Below are 19468 nucleotides of genomic sequence, written 5' to 3' on the forward strand. Positions count from 1 at the left end.
CAAAATAGCTCTTGTCTCACACACTCAGTCAGTGACTCACAGCACACAGGCACATCCTAAGTGGAGTCACAGACTCAGTTTATTCCTGCTTTAGCCTGTTCTTCTGCAGCCCTCAAAACACTTTACACACAGCCACTGCCCAAATGAACCGTCTGAATCCTGGTCCCAGCAATCTGTGCCCATAAGACTGAGAAATCTACTTTTCTACATACTAGGAGGTTTCCAAATGAAGTTTCTGTGCAAAAACATCTCCTTAAAGTTTAGGAGACGTGATTGCTTTTGCCTAGATTCCACATTGGATCAATCCCCAAGGAGAAGAGATGTGGTTGGATAAGAAAGCTTGTGCTGCACTGTTACCAGAACAGACTGCACCAGCCATGACACAAAGCTTAAGGCATGTGGCCATAAGGAAGGTGCTAATTCCCGATCTCTGTACTGTCTCTTATTCCCTTCAGACTCCAGCTTTCTCTCATCTTTGCACATCTTTCCTGCAGTAAACTTCATCCTTTCTCTGCCTTGGAAAATTATCAACCACTTATTTCAAAATATCAGATAGAACATATGATAAAAACTCCCAAATCCATGTGAGATAACTGGGAGGGTGCAATAAGAAAAATCTAAGCACAGAAAAAGAGAAATTACATAATATTAATCCTTGGTGTGTTTTACACTGATATAAGTCAGTCATGTAAGTCATCAACACCTTTTGTCTAGACTAAGTCCTGCAGATTCTAAACACTGTAAATGTCTCTGTATAGTGTTTAACCATTCTCAGGTGTGTCAAGCCTTATATCAGTTCAAAAATATTTACAGTTTGAAATGCTTCAAATTTCTAGGAACCCCATTAGGAAAGCCCTTAACCACATACTCGCCTTACAGCATTTAATGGAGCCTTACTAACTGCCAGTACCCTCTTGAGAGACTTAAGTCATCTAATACTGGATCCAGGTTTAATTCCTGGTTTTAGTCTCTCTGCTCAGATTTCCTGCATAGTTTTATTTCAAAACTGATTAGAAAACCTCAAAAAAAAAATTCTTTTCAGAAATAAATTTTGCTTGAGATACATCTAATTATAGGCATGCCAGCTAGAAGTCTAAGTCAAAAGGTGTTCTTGTCTTCCTCTTGTTTTACAAATATTTATGGCTGTGAGAAGTCCAGAGATCAATTGCTGAGAAGGTTATTAAAAAGTTGACTCAAGTGAGTCCGATAGTTTTTCTCCTGTTCAGAAAGATTTTGATTGCATGCTATAACTTATCATATACAAATCATCGGCATGATTCCTACGAATTTTACCCACTAGCTGTATTTTTAGATATAAAGCATAAATCGCTATATTTTAAAGTTGACGTTCCTTTTCCAGAGGAAATATCAAGAAATCTGGTATTTTTATAATGGTCTACCACTACTTTGTGTGCAGTATTTAATGTCAAAACCGTTACATGTATCTTCAGAATAATTACATAAATTATTCCTCTCTATTTTTCCAAAAAGAGCCTCTGTCATCCTTCTCATTCACTTCCCTTTTTTTAGTGGGAATAATTTTGCTGTTTTATTTATCTCTTAGCTACATCTTTTATCTGTCCATAAAGAATTTTTTTAACTCTTTGTTTGTTGCAAAATTAATATTTAACACTTAAAGAAACCAATCCTTAATAAATCCCACCTAAACAGCATCCTTGTTGAAACCATAAAATAAACATGTTTTGCAAGAAATTATTTTGAAAGGATCAAGAAAGGAAATTAAACCAGAAATTATTGCAAAGAAACTGTCTGGAAAAAAGAAGTAAGTACCTTGAAAAGTGGAGAATACCTTAATTAGAAAGCAAGTGAACATTGTGAAACGTGGCCATGATGATTTCTTTCTTCCCTTCACCCAGAATTAGTACATATTTTTTTCACCAACTCACACTGAGGCTTAGAAACTGTAGAAACTGGCACATAAATAAAACAGCAAGACTTGGATATAGATCAAGTCAGACACATTTGTCAGCTGAAGAACCTGAAGGTAACAGTGAACTCTGTAGAGATCAATAAAGGCACATCCCTTTTCTTTCTCTTTTACAGCAACTGCAGAAATGTTGACTTTTGCAACAACGGACTGGAAATGGTTCATTGCTAGAATGTTAGACTTCAAATATATTTTCTCAAAGACATCTTTTTCATTACCTCCAAAGCAAAAATTCAAATTGTATTTCTGCAAAGTTAGTGGGATTTTGTTTGGAGATGTAAGTCTGGGGACCACGTCTTAATAACCAGCAGGACAAACAAAAATGGAACAGTAGCCTAGAAAATAAACTAAACTTAGTTTTGGAAAGACTGATTTGAGCTAAAATCCTATGGACTTCTTGTAAAATGTAAAATCTCAGAGTTTCACAACTCCTCCTTTGAGGAGATAAAAAGTAAATTCACCTTCCATTTTATGTTGCCCAAGGTTTTGTTGAGCATTCTCATGGAAGTAGTTGGTGAGATGCTGGGTTTTGGTTAGTTTTGCTGATATTGAAATTATCATTGGCATCTGAGACCACAGTGTGCATTTTAACAGATGTCTGGATAGGAAGAATTTCTTTTGGTAGAAATTTTGATTTGTTATGTGAATGCTAAGGGTTCAAGATCAGATTGAAAGACGTCTGAAAGACAAGTCTTTTTTTCCAGAAGAAAAAGTGAAAAGGTAATATAAAAGTCTTTCCCTTCTCTTACTCCTCCAAAACAGAATTTAATGTATTGTTAGGCTATAGGGTTTCTCCAAATCCATAAGAAAGTCAAAAAGGAAAGGACATGGTTTATGTATCATTAGCAAGTAATATGAAGTGAAGCAAATTTGTACCATATTTCATAAAGAAATCCTTGTTGATCGACATAAAATAGGGTTAATATAGTCATAAATTATGTCTTATGTTACTCATAACTGCTAGTGAAAACACATCCAAATTGAAGCAGAATGCATCATGTAGAAAATTAAATGTCCAAATGACTATAAATCTTAAAACCAATTCTTTACTAAAAAAGAACAACCATATGCAAACCATGATGATCCAGAAAACAATATAGTAGAAGACACAAATAATTATAATAAAAAGAACATATTGCAACTATGAAGTATAACAAGGCAATAAACTGGGAATACAAGACTGTTTAGCAGCATTAAAGCTATGAAGACAGATATTAGAAACTGGCAGTTATAAAAAGAACCTCAATTAAAATCAGGTAAGGAATACATAAAACTGAAATATACTTGAAACAAGCCAAAACTAATTTAAGTTTAACTGGAGTTCACATCTGTGTAAAATAGTGAATAACCTTGCAAGAGATAATTTACTTTCAGGTTCATAAACTTCTGATGAAAATGTTTTTTTCCCTCTGTAATGCCTTTAGATATCCAAGTATCAGGTACTTTCAAAGGTGTATCCTGGAAGAGGAGAATCTATTTCCTAATAATTCCCTATGTAATTCCATCAGATGTTTTCAAATTAAAAAGCAGATACTATAGGATGAGAAAATGTGTTTGTAGGATGTCACTTGTTTTTCTCCAAAAAATTTTCTCTTGAAATGGAAACAAAAAAATTAGAAGTTCCCAGCATTGCTGTGAAAATACATGCAAACCTGCCAGTACTGTCAGGTCACAAAGCAGGACATATTAGACTCTCTGTTATTCAACTGCAGAGCTGTCTTGAGTTTATTTGGCATTTGCTGATTCCAGGGGTATCTGCTCTATGTCTGGGAATCTGCTAAATTCCTGCCCAAACAGCAGGACTGGTAAGTCTACACACGTAATCTCATTTTATTGCTTTACTGTCTACTAAATATGAAGTATTTTTGCTGGAATAGCTTACTTAGGATATTATCAAGTTACTGCTTAAATAATATGAAGAAGGCCCCTAGAACATCAGAAATGGACTTACTTTTCTCTGCATCAGGTTTAGAATAGCTTTCTGAAGTTTAAAATATTTTATCATAACAGGAAGAGTTTTGTTCCCGTACAAAAGCTTGTGACTTTAAATGTTTTCAAAAACAAAGTTACCCACGCTCTTTAGGAGCTCTGAAGAGGCCACTTCATCTGCATAGTTAGCAACATGTTTGCTTTGTGCACTGAGAGCAAAGATAAAGAAAAAGCTGCAAAGAACATAATGTCATTCAAATAAAGCCATTCCAACAGACCAGCTTAAAACTTCACATACTTACTGCTTTATTTCAAAAGCTGCAGATAAAAATATCTCTTTCTTAACTAGCAATTTCTTTTTTTAAACACTCTTTGGGAATCTCCCATCTATGCCAACCTATCAGCCAACATCACTGATCCCAGTGTGCCAGCAGAACATTCAGCACCGCACTCCGACGTCATCGCAACAGGACTGCAGCGCTGACCTGAGGAAGAACTTGAGGAGAGCTTTGAGAAATTTTTTAGATTAATACACAAAACTGGAAACTGTGCTGTTTACAGATATTTTGGGGAAAAAAAAAAAGGAAACAGTCTGAGGTCAATGTCAGAAGTGATTTTGTTTTGTTTTGTTTTGAAAGCATCTATTTTCAGAGTCCCTTTTACAACACTGATAAAAGAACACAAACTATCACTTTGGGGTGAAAAGTTAAGCCTCCCCAGTGGCGTTGTTAAGCTCACCGAGTGCTCTCAGATTACTTCTTGGGGGTGGGTGTTTAATCTTCTCATCAAGACAAGAATCTGAGACCACCCCTTCTTGGCAAACTCCACAGGAACAAATGGTTCTGTGGTAGCTACTGACAGGTTCTGAAATAACAAAACTGCTTTATTTGGTGGAGAGATCTTGATGCTCCCATATCTACCAAGACACAATAAAGTTTAAAGTAATGATGTCCATTTTTGTTACAACACAGAAAGGATACTTCCCAGATACAATCATCCACTTCACTTTGGAATAGAGCTATTTCAGAGTTTGCTTTACCAAAAGCAAAGTTGCTATATTAGTAGGAGATTCAAATTTGTATATTCCCAGGCCCCTGCAGAATCTGCTGCATAGACAGAACAAGATACTGGATAAAGGGAGATCTATGGTGATACAGCTGATCTATCCAGAATGGAAAAAGGCAACTCCACCATTTGTATGGCATAAAGACCCATAGAACCCCCACATCATCTGAAAAATGTCCAAACAATGCCCAAACTGTAACTATAACAGTAACTATTTTTATGCTGTTAACGACACCATGAAATAAAGGGAAGCAATGCAGAAAGAGACCTTAATTTTTCCCCAAACTGGTAAAGAAAAACCCCAACATGCAACAGAGTAAGATTAACAGATGAATTCATACCCATGTATAAGACCTCATGACTTAAGCATTTCAGTGCAGTACCTCATGACTTAAGCATTAAAAGTTCAGTACAGCTGTGGCACTATACAACACCCACAAGCACAATTCTGAAGTAATCCCTGTAGGCTAAGAGAAGGCAGCTGCCTTTGTCAAAACATAATGAATTTGGCTTGATAAAGGATGCTGAAACTCAGGACAGAGTCTAATTTTGAACAAGGGAAGGAAGAGCAGGGGAGTAGGTGCCTTTGAGCTGGTGAATAAAGACTGACACCTTGTGCAGGGAGCAGAATACCAAACTGCTTTTTTAAGTCCTGTCCTGCTCTGTGCCTGGGCAATTGGCCACTTCCTGTATTTCTCTTAAATCCTTCTTGAGACTTTTAAAATCTCATCAACAACCTTGAGACCTGTTTTTCAGGTGTGGGAACGTGATCCCGTCCACGCTGCGGCCAAGAGCAAAGCTAGAAAGAACTTAACAGGTGAGTAGAGCTACTGCACCCTGTTTGCCAAATCCTCCATGCCCTCACACACTCACTAAGAAGTTTAGTTCCCCTGGGAGCTGGAAATTCATTTCGAAGGTCAATGTCCTTGTTCATACTGTTGATCACAGCTCAGGAGTCCAGTAGGATTCTAGCACCCGTGCAGGGTTAGGATGCAACCTTCCTGAGTCTTTCCTGTAACACAGTAGGCTGCAGCAGATTAGCAAGACAAAAAAGCCTTTATTTAATTAGATGTCAAAGTTTTCTTGTGTTTTTATATTCTTTTGTCCTTTTTCAGTAAAAAGGCTACCACTACCTAAGTTTTAATTTTTTTTGTTTTACTAGCTGTAGATTTTTAAATAACAAATGGTTCTTTTTGCTAAGAAAGGTACACTGCATGCTTACTTAAACAATTCCACCAATTTACACATTTATTCTGAACCTTAATTCTTAAATGTTATGGCAGAATAGTAAATTATTTTCCAATTTACTACAGGGGACTAATTTATTTATCCTTAATTTATATCTGTTTTCTTTATGATGCAAATTAGAATCTTATTAAACTGCAGAAAAAACGAAGCTTCAGAAACTGATTTTAGTCAGTGAGCCAGTTAATCACACTCACTTATAACAGAGAGGCTGCATTTAACAGAATTTATTAAAACTGATTATGCACATAACATTAACTGTTTTCCTCCCAAATACCTGCAGTTAACACACTGAACCAACAGTTTTTAATCACTGTGTCCACAACTTATAGTTATGAGATTTGAGTTTTCACTCTCATCTTTTAAAAGAATACACTAAAAGTGAAATTGCCTTGTTGTCTTTCTTTTGTTTGTTTTTCTGTTAACTTCCTAAAAGCTTGTCAACTTTGAATGAAACAGTAGCTGAATTGAAGCACACTGCAATGAAAAAATAATTTTGTTTCATTTGCATGAGCTGTCCAAGAAGAACAGTCACTTCAAAAATACTCTGGGTCCAGGTGCTCAGCCAGTGTTGTCTTCCAGTTTAATAGTTTGGCTGTGCACAGGAGAAAGTAAGACTTGCTTAGATGAAATGCATGCATAGAGGCCTCTTCATCACTGTTTTTGAAACTTCCCAAATATTTCACATATACAAGTGTAGAAGAAGCAATGGCTAATAATACCGGCATCACAATTATGTTTGTGGCAAAAATAAGTCTTTCACTGCTTGATATTTCCCTACATTTATTTGAATAAATAAGGAAAATACATCTGATCTATTTAAAAAATAATTTAATATTATAAATTTTCATTAAATGCAAGTGCTGATTTCTCATTTCTTGCATTTGCTAGTTTAAGTAAAATATCAGATTAGACAACATTAGACAACATATATGGGATTATTTCTCAAATGAAAGTGTTCTAGGACCAAAATCTTGGAATGAAATGTATTTACTAGTGCAATTCACAACTTTCACAGTTCAGAAACATTAACCAAAACTTGAGGATTTATGTAAGTAAACAAAAAGCTAGAGAAAATTTGTGCTTCTCTATCTACCAGAGATAGATGCCTATTAACCTATTATACCTAAAGAGATGACCATGAGTTATTTACCAGTACAGCAGATATTTTGGTATGCAGCTGTCTCATGACCATTGAGTAGCCTCAGCTCCTCATGCTCAATTATTTATTCTTACACTCTATCCCCAACCCTCCAGCCCTCCTCCTCTATCTCAGCAGTCTACGGCAATACCATCAGCTTATTTTACCTGGTCATTACCAAAAATTAAACAACAGACTGATCTCAAATTGCCCCATTGCACCCTAACTGGTGACATCTCTCTAACCAGACAGTCCCTCCCATAAACAAAACTCACTGCTGTCTTCCCACGAGCTAGTTCCTCTGACAGGCTGCGTTTCTCATACTAAGCCCCATCTAAACTACACTACATTGACCCATGTAGAATGTTATAAAAGCCTGGTTGAAATCGAAATAGGTTTGATCCCCTGTATTTCCTTGCCTACAGAAGAAGTTATCTAAAAAGATATCCGGTAACTGGTACTAACCCTTTTTTAGAAACTGTTGCATTTTAACTCAAAACATTTGGCCGTCAATAATTCCCCTTGCCTGTCCTCTCTTTGTGCTTCCTTCTCCTGGCCCCCTCCCTCCATGGTTCAGACTGACATTAAAACAACCAAATCTGGTGGATGCAAATACCAAACCTTGAGTGACAGACACTGCTTGTAATGAAACACCTCCTGCTGTACCTGCTACAGCAAGGTCACTCATTTTTCTCAGTTAAAGGACAACAAGTGCCATCATTTGGTCAGATACTGAGGAAACTGATTCACCAAATGGGCATTCTGGTATTTCTAACCATCTTAGATACTTATCTAAAACGCTGCTTTGACAGCTTTCTGACAGACCCTAAAAAATGGGGGATTTTGTTTGTTTCACGCTCCTCAATTTCTAGACAATCCAAATTAAACACAGAGAGAACGTGCTACCTCCTGCATGCCTACATGTGATGATAGATGTGAGCAAAGATGCAGGAAAATTAATCCCAGCAGTGAATATGGATTTGTTTCCCAAGTAGAAAGGAATTCACTGCTTTGAATAAATGAATGAAATTAAATAATGATAAAAACTAATCCTCCTGGCCAAAACAAATTATTTTATGAAACAAACAGATGGAATTGTAAGGAGGAAACAAAACTCTCCTTTTAAGTCTTAAAACCAAAATTGCTTCTGTTGTCTTTGATCTGATTTAAGTTGTATTAAAGGTCAATGAACATTGGAACAAATATTGCCAAATACTGTACTCAATGGATAAAAAGAAAGAGGAAGGTTTGGCTTTATTGTCCATAACACATCACACAATGAGCTCACCAGAGTTACCAGCTGGGGCCTCGCAAACCACATTGACCAAATAAGGCAAAAGGCTTCGTGCCTGGAATCCTTTACCAGTTACCTCACCCGGCTTCTGCTCGCCTTGCTACAATAATTGGAGAGGTCATTTTTTTAAACTCAGATGGAGTAAATCAACAGGCTGTCCAATGAAAAGCTGGGTTTGTGTAGTCTCTGGAGAGAACTCAGCTTTATTTAAACTGAGTGTGTACAGAAAAGGAATAACTGAAATATGTGCAATAAAAACAGAAGAGCAAGTAATATAAATCAAGAAGAGCAAGTGATGTAGATTTGTATATTGCTGGTTAGATTACAAACACTAATGTTTTATGGGGAATGTTTCTCAAATTTGTTGGGTACCTTCAGGTTTTTGAAGTGCATGTGAAGAATTGGTCTTATTCTTGTGTTATTCCAAAAACACTTGAACTTTGCACTCTTGGGTTTATACGGTCCTTGTATTTAAAATATAGCTTTGTAACATCAACAGGATATATTCCATCCTACATATTCTTTTTGATTTCTGTGACCATATTTTTGCTTAAACTCATTGTAGTTTTGAAGAAAAAATTAAATATCCTCATTCTCTATATTAAAAACATCTATAGGATATTCATCATGGTAGCAAAAAATCTTGTGAACTTATTTATTACTGAAATTAAATGGTGATTCTCATAATTTATAACATTTTCCCCTTTTTTCCCTTTGGAGGGTGGGGTTTGCTTGTTTTATCTGCAACTGAATTTTATCTGGTGTTTTATAAAAAAAAGAAAAAAAGCCCAGAAATCACTTTTAAGTGCTCTCTCACATAATCTTCACCCCCTGTAAAATCTGACAGTAGTACCTAATATAGTTTCCTGTTTTGTATATTGGTAACATAACTATCTAATAATATTTTTCTTCCACAAAATTTGGAAACACAGCTTAACAGGGTACTAAAATATATAATGTCAAAGTCCGATTAGAAGGCAGAATCCAACACCCCACAGCTGCTTGGATCTCTACTTACTGCTAACATTGCCAATGCTAAAGGCATACCAATCTTGTGCTTCTATACCCAATCCCTTTAAATGTTTGTCCGTAAGATATTATGATGCAAATTAATTGTGAAGTGACAGCTCTAGAAATGTAACATTACTATCACATTTCCATTACTATCACATTACTATTACTATCCTGTGGAGTTTGCACCATTCACAGAATCACACAATCACAGAATATGCTAAGTTGGAAGGGACTCAAAAGGATCATCAAGTCCAGCCCTGTGCAAGACCATCCCCAAGAGTTACACCATGTGCCCAAGAGCATTGTCCAAATGCTTCTTGATCTCAGACAGGCTGCTGCTGGGACTATTTCCCTGGGGAGCCTGTTCCAGTGCCCAACCACCCTCTAGTGAAACCTTTTTTAAACAGCCAATCTAAACCTCCCCTGATTCAGCTTCAGACCGTTCCCTTGTGTTCTGTCACTGGTCACTACAGAGAAGAGATCAATGCCTGCCCCTCTGCTTCCCCTCATGATGAAGCTGCAGACTGCAATGAAGTCTTCCCTGTTTCCTCTTCTCCAGGCTGAACAGAGCAAGAGATCTCAGTGTTTCCTTGTATGACTTCCTTTCCAGACCCTTCACCACATTCATAGCCTTTCTTTGAACACTCTCTAATAGCTTCCTGTCTTATTTGGTGGCACCCAGAACTGCCCCCAGCCCTGGAGGTGAGCCCACCCCAGAGCAGAGCAGAGCAGGACAATCCCCTCCCTTGCCCAGCTGGCCATGCTGTGCCTGATGTCCCCAGGACAGGGTTGGCCCTCCTGGCTGCCAGGGCACTGCTGGCTCATGTTCAACTTGTCACAGACCAGGACCCCCAGGTCCCTCTCTGCAGCACTGCACTCTGCAGCATCTCATTCCCCAGTCTCTCTGTACACCCAAGGTTGAACCATCCCACGTGCAGAATCCAGCAGTTTTCCCAGTTGGATTTCATCTGGTTGGTGACTGTACAGTCCTCTAATCTGCCAAGGTCTCTCTGCAGGTCCTCCCTGTGTCTGAGGGAGTTAACAGCTGCTCCCAGTTTTGCATCATCTGCAAACTTGCCTACTATCCCTTCCAGTCCTGTGTCCAAATCATTTATGAAGATGTTGAAGAGCACAGGGCAGGGGATGGAACCCTATGGAACCCCACTGGTGACAGGTCACCAGTCTGATGCCACCCCACTCATTAAAACCCTTGGTGCCTGACCCATGAGCCAATTCTCACCCACAGCATGATGTGTTTATTCAGCTGAATGCTGGACATTTTGTCCAGAAGGATGCTGTGACATGGAAAGATTACATCAGTTGGCTTCCCTCGGTCAGCTAGGTAGGTTAACTTGTCATTAAAGGAAATCAGGTGTGACAAGCAGGACTTTCCCCCAGTGAAGCCATGCTGGCTGTCACCAATGACTGCGCTGTCTTTCAGGTGTTTTTCAATACCTCCCAGAATAATCTTCTCCATAACTGTACCAGGCAGTGAAGTCAGACTAACAGGCCTGTGTTTTCTAGGGCCCTCCTTCTTGCACTTCAAAACTGGGGCAACTTTTTCCAGCTTCTAATCAACTGGGACATCTCTGGTTTCTCTTCAGAGAGCAGCATGTACACAGAAATGATTTGGGGTTTTGGGCAGGAGAGGGATGACAGAAAAACAGAAGCAAGTTTGGATTTGGTACAAACACCATTCTACACACTGTTTTAGACTAACACTACAGGGAAAAAAAACCAGCTCACACCTGCTGTGGACCCAGTAAGGTCCACTCAACTTATACGTCTAGAAAATACCACAAATAAAAAGTAACATTCTCAGTGTTCTGTGAAACTTGCTGCTAAAATCCAAACAACAAGAAAATATCTATATCTTCTGTTTGACTATCAGCACAGATCATCCCAGAGGAGTTCAAAGAGCCAAATCTCTGTGCAAACCTTCCTTAACTGCAGATAAATAACCAGCAAGCTCAACTCATCCTATATTTATAAGAGCTCATAAATGCTCAAGGGCTGATCCCAGTGAACAGAAGTAGGGTAAGCAATCTGACCATGTTTTCCACTTTACCAATAATGGGTTTCACAAAGCCCAAATTTCTACTCTACTTCATATGGGTCTCATTATTCCTAGATCATACACCGCTGTTTTGTAATTACTAGAAAAACAATACTGAATGTAATTAAGCTCTGACTTGTTTGTGTTGATACCATTTAGTTAAAGGCCAACTGTAATTGCTTCCACTGATAAAAATCAATTCAAAGGCAAATGTATCACACTTGGTTATGACGGCTTTCTGAATCTCTCATTTCTGAGTTTGGCAGTTGAACTCCATGTGCAGTGTTAGAAAATATGTTTGTTTGACATTTTATAAAACAATGACCTGGGAGAGCTCTCTTTAGGGTATCCATGTGTCAAGCCAAGTATCCTGGACTCTCCAAAACACACAGCACTACATAATAAAGTGCATTAGATACTGGAATATGAGTTAGCTGAGCCAGGCTCCCTCCTGAACTCATTCTGTACAGTGTAGTATGACCACAGACAAGTCAAAACAACTCTAAGAGGAGCAGATGCTCATATTTTACATGGAAGAAATATGGAAAAGAAACAAGCCATTGTGATATACTGAACAGAGAGGACTCAACCTGTCCTGTAGTGCCCTGCCTCTAATATTCTTGATGATACAAAAAACAAAGGAGTCATCTTCAATTAGATCATTATGCATGTGTTGACATTTACTGAGTGATATATTTATTCAAAGGAAACCTGAGTGCTGTAGGGAGTTCTGCAGAGAGTCCTGTGAACCACCTATGGATTGTCTCTGTCAGTAGTATGGTGGGTTGAGCTTTCAAAGAGAGCGCTCTGAAGCATGATATCCCTTAAACTATGAGAATAGGAAATGAAACACTACTACAAAGAACTGTATGACACTACTAAAGCCTACTGAAAACTAAAAATAATTTTGTGCTGGGATTAAGTTCTGATTCATGCATCATGGTAAATAATCTCCCAGTCCTGCATCTCACAGCAGCTTAGGGGTGGGACAAGAGAAGAATGTTGTTGTACACAAAAAAATATCAAGTGAAAGGGTAAAGAACACCCACTTCAGAGAAATCTGACCTCAAGTTCGCAGTACACATTCTTCACAAACATCTACTTAGTTCCTGTGCGGAAGCAGCCCCATGTGTTTGCTACACATTCACAATAGCCGTACAAGAAGTATAAACCTTTGGTGTCTCTTTCCAATAGCTCTGTTCGTCTTCTGAGTTTCTCTGACTACAGCACAAGCACAACCTCACCTGCAACATCAGAGAGCTTTTTTTGTACCCATTTAACCTTACAAATGGAATGTTTCCCAGAAATTTTTATGAGCACTAATATAAGATGCAAAATGCTTCAGAACTAGTGTATTTATGCAGACAGAAGAACCATAACCTCTAATTGACTACCACAGCCTCCATGCATAGTCCAGAGACTGCAGTGATGCAGACACTGATGCTGACTTGACTCAAAAATTCAGGATCAGACTGAAAACAGTTCTTCTACACTAACAGTTAATTCCAACATAATTTTCCTCAGTGTATCTGATTTTCTGAGCTGACTAGTGAACCCTGGTATAGACAACCTGCATTGCCTCTCTCACACAGATATAACACTTAACACCAAAGAACCAGATAAAATTACCAACTGGAGCACTTTCACCATAGGAAAATTCCTGAAGAATATTAAGATGAATACTCTGGCAAAACGAACATGAACTATTGCAGTGCATCAGCCATGTAAAGAGGAGAGGGAAAGCAGAGGCAGAGATCATGCTGAAACTGTCTTCTGTCTTTATACAATGTCTGTTTGAGGGACTCACAGCAGCTGTTTGAATCCTCCCTATGGTTCTGGGTTAACCCAAGACGCAGCATAATGTAAATGCACACATCAGAAGATGAACACAATGCCAGATGGTAGGAATGTGCAACAGTAGCAAGAGCTGACTTCTATGCACATTATCAGTCTTTAAGCTCCATTTCTAAATTGTCTCCTCCTCTGAAGCAAAGAATTTAGTATAATTTACTAACATATTAATGAGGATGGCATCAAGTCTGTTTGAATACAAAATGCTTGTTTTCAGTCCAGCCTTCAAAACACACTGATAAACTCAAATAAACATGAAATGAAAAACAACCCCAGCCACTTACTTTTGCTGCTCCTATTTGCTCTTTTCGAAACTTCTCCAGCGGTGCTATTAGCACATCATTAGCATTCTGGATCTGCAATGTTAAACATAAAGGATATCTTCTTAATACAGAGTATTTGCAGAAAGTGGAGTCACTGCAACTCTGCCAATGTGCAAGACTGAAAAATGCATGTCCGAAACATTCTGGTAAGAGCAGAAGGCAAGTTATTTTGTTTTCTTTACACAAAGCATACAACACACATGTACACTAGTCTACTACAGAACATTTTAATGAATAACTAAGGGAATTTTAATGGAAGATGCAGTGATTTTCTCTCCAATATGCAGAAGGTTTTCTGGTGCTTTACTTTCATGTCTTGCATCTTCCCTAAAACCAGAATAGAAAACAAAAAACTTTCAGGAATATATTTTGGCAGAACAAAGAAAAACACGTGAATACTGACAGCACTGACTAAAAAAGTCTGTGTTTACGGAATCTGAAACTTTGACAGCTGAATCTTTTCAGCTATCTCTTTGGATTATAGACCTAGGTACACTGAGCAGAAGACAGTGAGGCAGAGAACTCTAAAAAGATATATGGGTACTTAAAAGAAATACTCTAGATTGGGTTCCTTCCCTTTTCTAGTTTTCCTGCAGCTATTTTTATCCCTTTAACTTAAACCAGAGTTCTTAATGAAACACAGTTTTCCCCTCTGGCCTTTGTTTATTTAGTGTAAATCCAGTCCTGGGAACTCCTCCCTGAAACCCATTCCCAGCAGCAATCACCCAAAGCAGTCTGTAGTCATTTGGGACTGGAAACATACAAGCAGCAGAATACAAATGGCAGCGAAGCCATCGTGCCACTCTCCAAGGAAAGGAAGTATAATTTCCCCATGTGCCTTTTAGGTACAGGAAGAATTACCAATTAAATTGACTTTGCTGATGAAAATCAGAGAAAATAAAACCTGTCAACATATCAGAAATAATGTACAATAAAACACATTATAATATTCTATTATACTGACTACAGGCAAAACTCTGGGTTTTCTGCACAAATAGCTTTTTTTCTCCTCACCAGTACAGTCTTTACCATCACTCATAATTTGGGCTTTGGCAGGTTTAGCAGTCTGGGCAAAGCTAACATGTACCTAAGCCAAATGTGAATGAATACGGTTCTTGTGGTTCTTCCATAACAGTAATTGATAAGTTGAGCACATTGTCAGTTGAGCACAAAAACTTCCCAAAAGGCTATAATAAAAAACATATAGAATAAACCCATTGAAATACAAACATACTTTCTTTCTTCCCAAACCTAACATTACACTTCAAAAGACCACAGAATCACCACATCTCTTAGCAGGGCAAAGTTTTAGGAGAAGCTGAGACTCTCTTTGACATCCTTATGAAGTGAAGCCCAAGACAGCAATGGCAACACTGGAATGCTCAGTGATACCATGATCAAAATGTGCTACATTTAAAAACAAAAATAAGGCACAGAGGATGAGGAGGAATGTTTTCATTGCATTCAACATCTTCCATCAGTTCCACTGGACCAGACTACAACACTACCTTACTCTCCAAGCAGATACTTCCCAATAATATATAGATTTTTAGCTGTCATCCAGCAATCTAACTGGGACTCCACACTTTTTACAAGGCAAAGTGCATGCATTTAGCAAAGATAATTTCAATCCCAAGGATCACTAAAGCAGATTAACAGCAGTGCAAAACTTAAATGACTTCCTACTACCAAGAAAAATTTCAGTGCATATGCCTGAAGCAGCAGCTGGAAGTCTTGATAGCTTACAGAGCATGTACATGGCTTTTAGCAACACATACAGAAACCACAAATGACGGCTGAAGTCACTAGTGTGGAAATGTGGATGCTTTTTTTTTTTTTTTCATTTCCAAACAAAGTTTTTCTCTGCCCTTTAGATTCATTGCTAAATATGTCACTGTTCAATTAAGGGAGACAGATATATATTATTGAGTAGTTACTTCTGATACCAGCAATCACTACTAGCCTTGTTGCTAGTCATTGCCTGTCAGATGAACCCCATGTGGAGCTGAATGGCCCCTCCCGTGGCTCAGTGCTACCATGGTCATGCAGCCTCCATGCCACACCAGGACACCTCACTGCACATATTGTCCTCTTGGCAGCATTAAAGTGACTGAAACACAACTCCTACCCATCTCATTCAAAGATGCTGCAAAGCAAATGATAAGATACTTATCTTAGAAACAGAGAGTCCTGCTTCAAACACCATGGAAGAACATACATATAGGAAGCATACAGAACTGAGAGGATTTGCCTGAGAAGTAAGTGGCTTTGCTGAGCTGAACCACAGTGTTATACTCCCACAGTTATACATGAAGTGGGAATGGACAGGCATTGCCAGGCTTTCATCTAGACAGGGTCTGTGCCTCTGAATATATCTGCTAAGCCACATCAACAGAACACACTGCAAATTCATCCCTAGACTGAAAGATTCTACTGGCAAGAGCCCTGTTGTGACAATTCATCTCCCAGCAAAATTAGGTTCTAGGCAAGAAATAGGCTTTGGTTTCGGGGAGGGAGAATTGGCAGCAAAGGACCTAAGAAAATCCCAGCAGATGCATTTCAACAGCCACTATCACAGGATGCAGAATGCTGCACTGTGTAAAGACTTCCATCAATTTCTACCAGGTTGGGCCTTGCTTTTGGAATCTGAAAATTATAGAGAAAGAAGAACTTTTGCCTTACATATTCACTTATTAATTTCTTTTCTTTGTCAATTACTATCACTGCTACTACCTCACAGTTTCTTTCTTAAGGGTTATAAATCTGCATACAGCCCCTCCTCCCCATTCTTCCACGTCCCCTTAAAGTAGCAATCCAATACTCCCACAATCATTTCTATGGAAATCTGATTGCTTTAGATAATGTCACTGTGTGGTCCTAATAGAGTATCTTTTCCTGCCAAGATGATAATCCCTCTCCCACTCAGTTATTGCGCTAGGTTGAAATCAGGAACATTTGGAACAGGCAAATAATGTCAAAAAGACTGTAACAGTTTTTGTAAACAGCAACTTCAGAAATCCATGTTGTGTCTAAAATATGGATCTCACCCTTCCATGCTTATTCAGATTACTCACACCTTTAGAGAAGTTACATTTTGTTTATCTAATAGTTATTGAATGTGACACAGTTTCAGTGCTCAGCATGGTTAATATGTGGCAATCAAATTATGTGATTGTTTCTCTTGTTTGGCAAAAGCAATGGTCCTTCTCCAGAAAAAGAAAAGAAAAAGAATACCACAATTTAATTTACTGACAGTTCATCAGTCTTTTTTTAATTAAGATGCTAGACAAGTATTAGGAGACATAATACAAGAATATTACTTTGACATTTGAGAGAGCTATATTAGATACAGTAATAAAGAAACAGATTCTTCTAAACTAAAAAAGCTTGTTCAGATTTTTATCTTTGGTGTATATAATTTCACTTAGTTCTAGTTAAGTCTACTTGTTGATAAAATCACCATTGAAATAAGTACCACTAAAACCACCCAGAGGTTGCAAAATATATTTGAAAAAGAAGCATTTTAAAATTAAAAATATTTTTTCTAAGGCAGTTTGACAACTTCTGTGGTTGGTCATTATTTGCATGACTGCAACATTCAATATACTGTGGCTGCCTTTGAGACAACATGGTGAAGCCACTTAAGTTGTCTTTTCTGATTCATGATCATCCACTTCTCCAACCCACCCTCTCTACCTCCAGGATTTAGCTGTGAAATTTAATTTATGCACCAATACTGAGATTAAACTGTGATTTTCCCAGATTGCAGGTATAGAGAGAAACTCCACATTTATACATTGAAGACATACTGGGCTAGAAATTTTTTAAACTTTTCTTTTTTTAATAAAACTTTCAATTATTAGAATGAAGACCATTAAGAGAATCATAATTATTATACAGTGTTAGGGAAGAATAAATTTCTTGTAAACATATCTGAACATTTCCATTTCTAGATTTTCTTAAATTCAAGTCAACATTAATGTTTTGAATGAGTTTTCTAATTATTTTTCTGAATTTAGAAGAGTGAACAATATACAGCCTGTACATGCAGCATTCTTCTTCTTTTACTTAAACTAGAAGATTGTAGATATAGATTTACATGGAAAGAGAGCAGGTTTAGATTAGATATTAGAAGGAAATCCTTTATTATGAGGATGTTGAGGCACTGGCACAGGTTGCCCCAAGAAGTTGTGGATGTCCCATCCTTGGAAGTGTTCAAGCCAGGCTGGATGGGGATTTGAGCAGCTTGGTCTAGTGGAAGGTGCTCCTGCCCATGGTAGAGAGTTGGAGTTGGATGACCTTTAAGGTCCCTTCCAACCCAATGCAATCTGTAATTCTACTTTGGTAGAACCAGGGAATATAAACAGAAATTAACCTAAAAAACATCTACGCTGCTGCTAATTAATTTTTAAATACTAACAATACAGAAAATTTAAGCCCTGAATTGTTTTAGAGGCTTTTATCATCACCTTAGTGTCTACAGGGCTGAACTGCAGCAACAAGGACAGTCAATACCTTTTGAGCTTTGTATTTTCATTTGTAGGGATAAGGACTAGGTAAGTCACAGAAAGAATGGAGTTAACAGATTTATCAGTTGTTAGAAGAAGACAGCAACAATTCAAGTGAGGAACATTTGCAGTAAAAGAATTATATTAAACTTATCAGAACGATAGCAAAACAATTTAGCTATGAAAAACTTTTGTGTTTATATAATGTTTCTTGGAAAAACATTTTTTTGTTCCAAAATCTGCTATGACTAGTTTTCATGGCAGCACAGAATGACCACATTAGCACATGGTAAATAGAACTCATCTCCCTGAAATACTGAATGGCTCTCAAATTCTGAATGCTGAGAAATATTAACTTTTTTCATGTCAGTATAAGACTTTTAAAAGACACAAATTAAATTCATTCAATGGGGACAACAAATCTTGTAAGAAATATATGCACAGTAATGCATTTCTAATTTAGAAAAATATTTCTCTAGTAGACAAAAAGACATAATTTAATTTTAAACCTTTCCCCCAGTAACTAACAATTCCTAACATCTGATCAAAATATCTTTTTTTTCAGTCTGAGGCCTGTATCAGCAGCTCCTAATCAACACAACTTCAAATAAAGCACTTGAAACCAAAAACAGACAACCAGGCTTTTGTAAACCTTATGTATCAATTTGAATGCTACAAAGAATATAAACATGCCATGATAAAATACTGGTCATGTATTTAAGTGCACAGTTTCTGTTTTAGAAGTTAAAATGTGTAAATATTACACAAAGTTAATATTGTGAATTTCAATGCCTGTAACTACTTGACCTTAGCAACACAAATATTTTTACAGCTTTGTACAGAAAACTCTACACAGACAAATCACATACTTAAAAACAAATAATACACTCAAAGTTCATCTTAATACCTCTCACCTTTACCAAAAAAAAAAAAACAAAACATGACATCAAACAATATCTAAGCTTATATTAATTTCCTAAAAGTATCACTGCCACTTATTTAAAGTAAAGCTGATGTTAAAGGAGATTGAGAAGACTACAAAGTTTTAACTTCAGACAATTAATAACATAGGCTGGACACTTTCATGTACAATG

General features: G+C 37.5%; 1 protein-coding gene across 1 annotated transcript in view; it reads right to left on the bottom strand.

Moving 5' to 3' along the window:
- Positions 1-19468, bottom strand: part of ARHGAP42 (Rho GTPase activating protein 42) — a gene marked incomplete at its 3' end in the record, with an annotated part of 136672 nt that overhangs the window by 48556 nt on the left and 68648 nt on the right. Inside the window, exon 4 of the mRNA XM_084226694.1 lies at positions 13828-13899. Within this exon, the coding sequence (XP_084082820.1) occupies positions 13828-13899 (72 nt within the window). The remainder of the gene's footprint in view (positions 1-13827; positions 13900-19468) is intronic.

This window comes from Fringilla coelebs (assembly GCF_963513975.1).
Source record: "Fringilla coelebs genome assembly, chromosome: 2".
In the NCBI taxonomy this organism is placed as follows: Eukaryota; Metazoa; Chordata; class Aves; order Passeriformes; family Fringillidae; genus Fringilla; species Fringilla coelebs.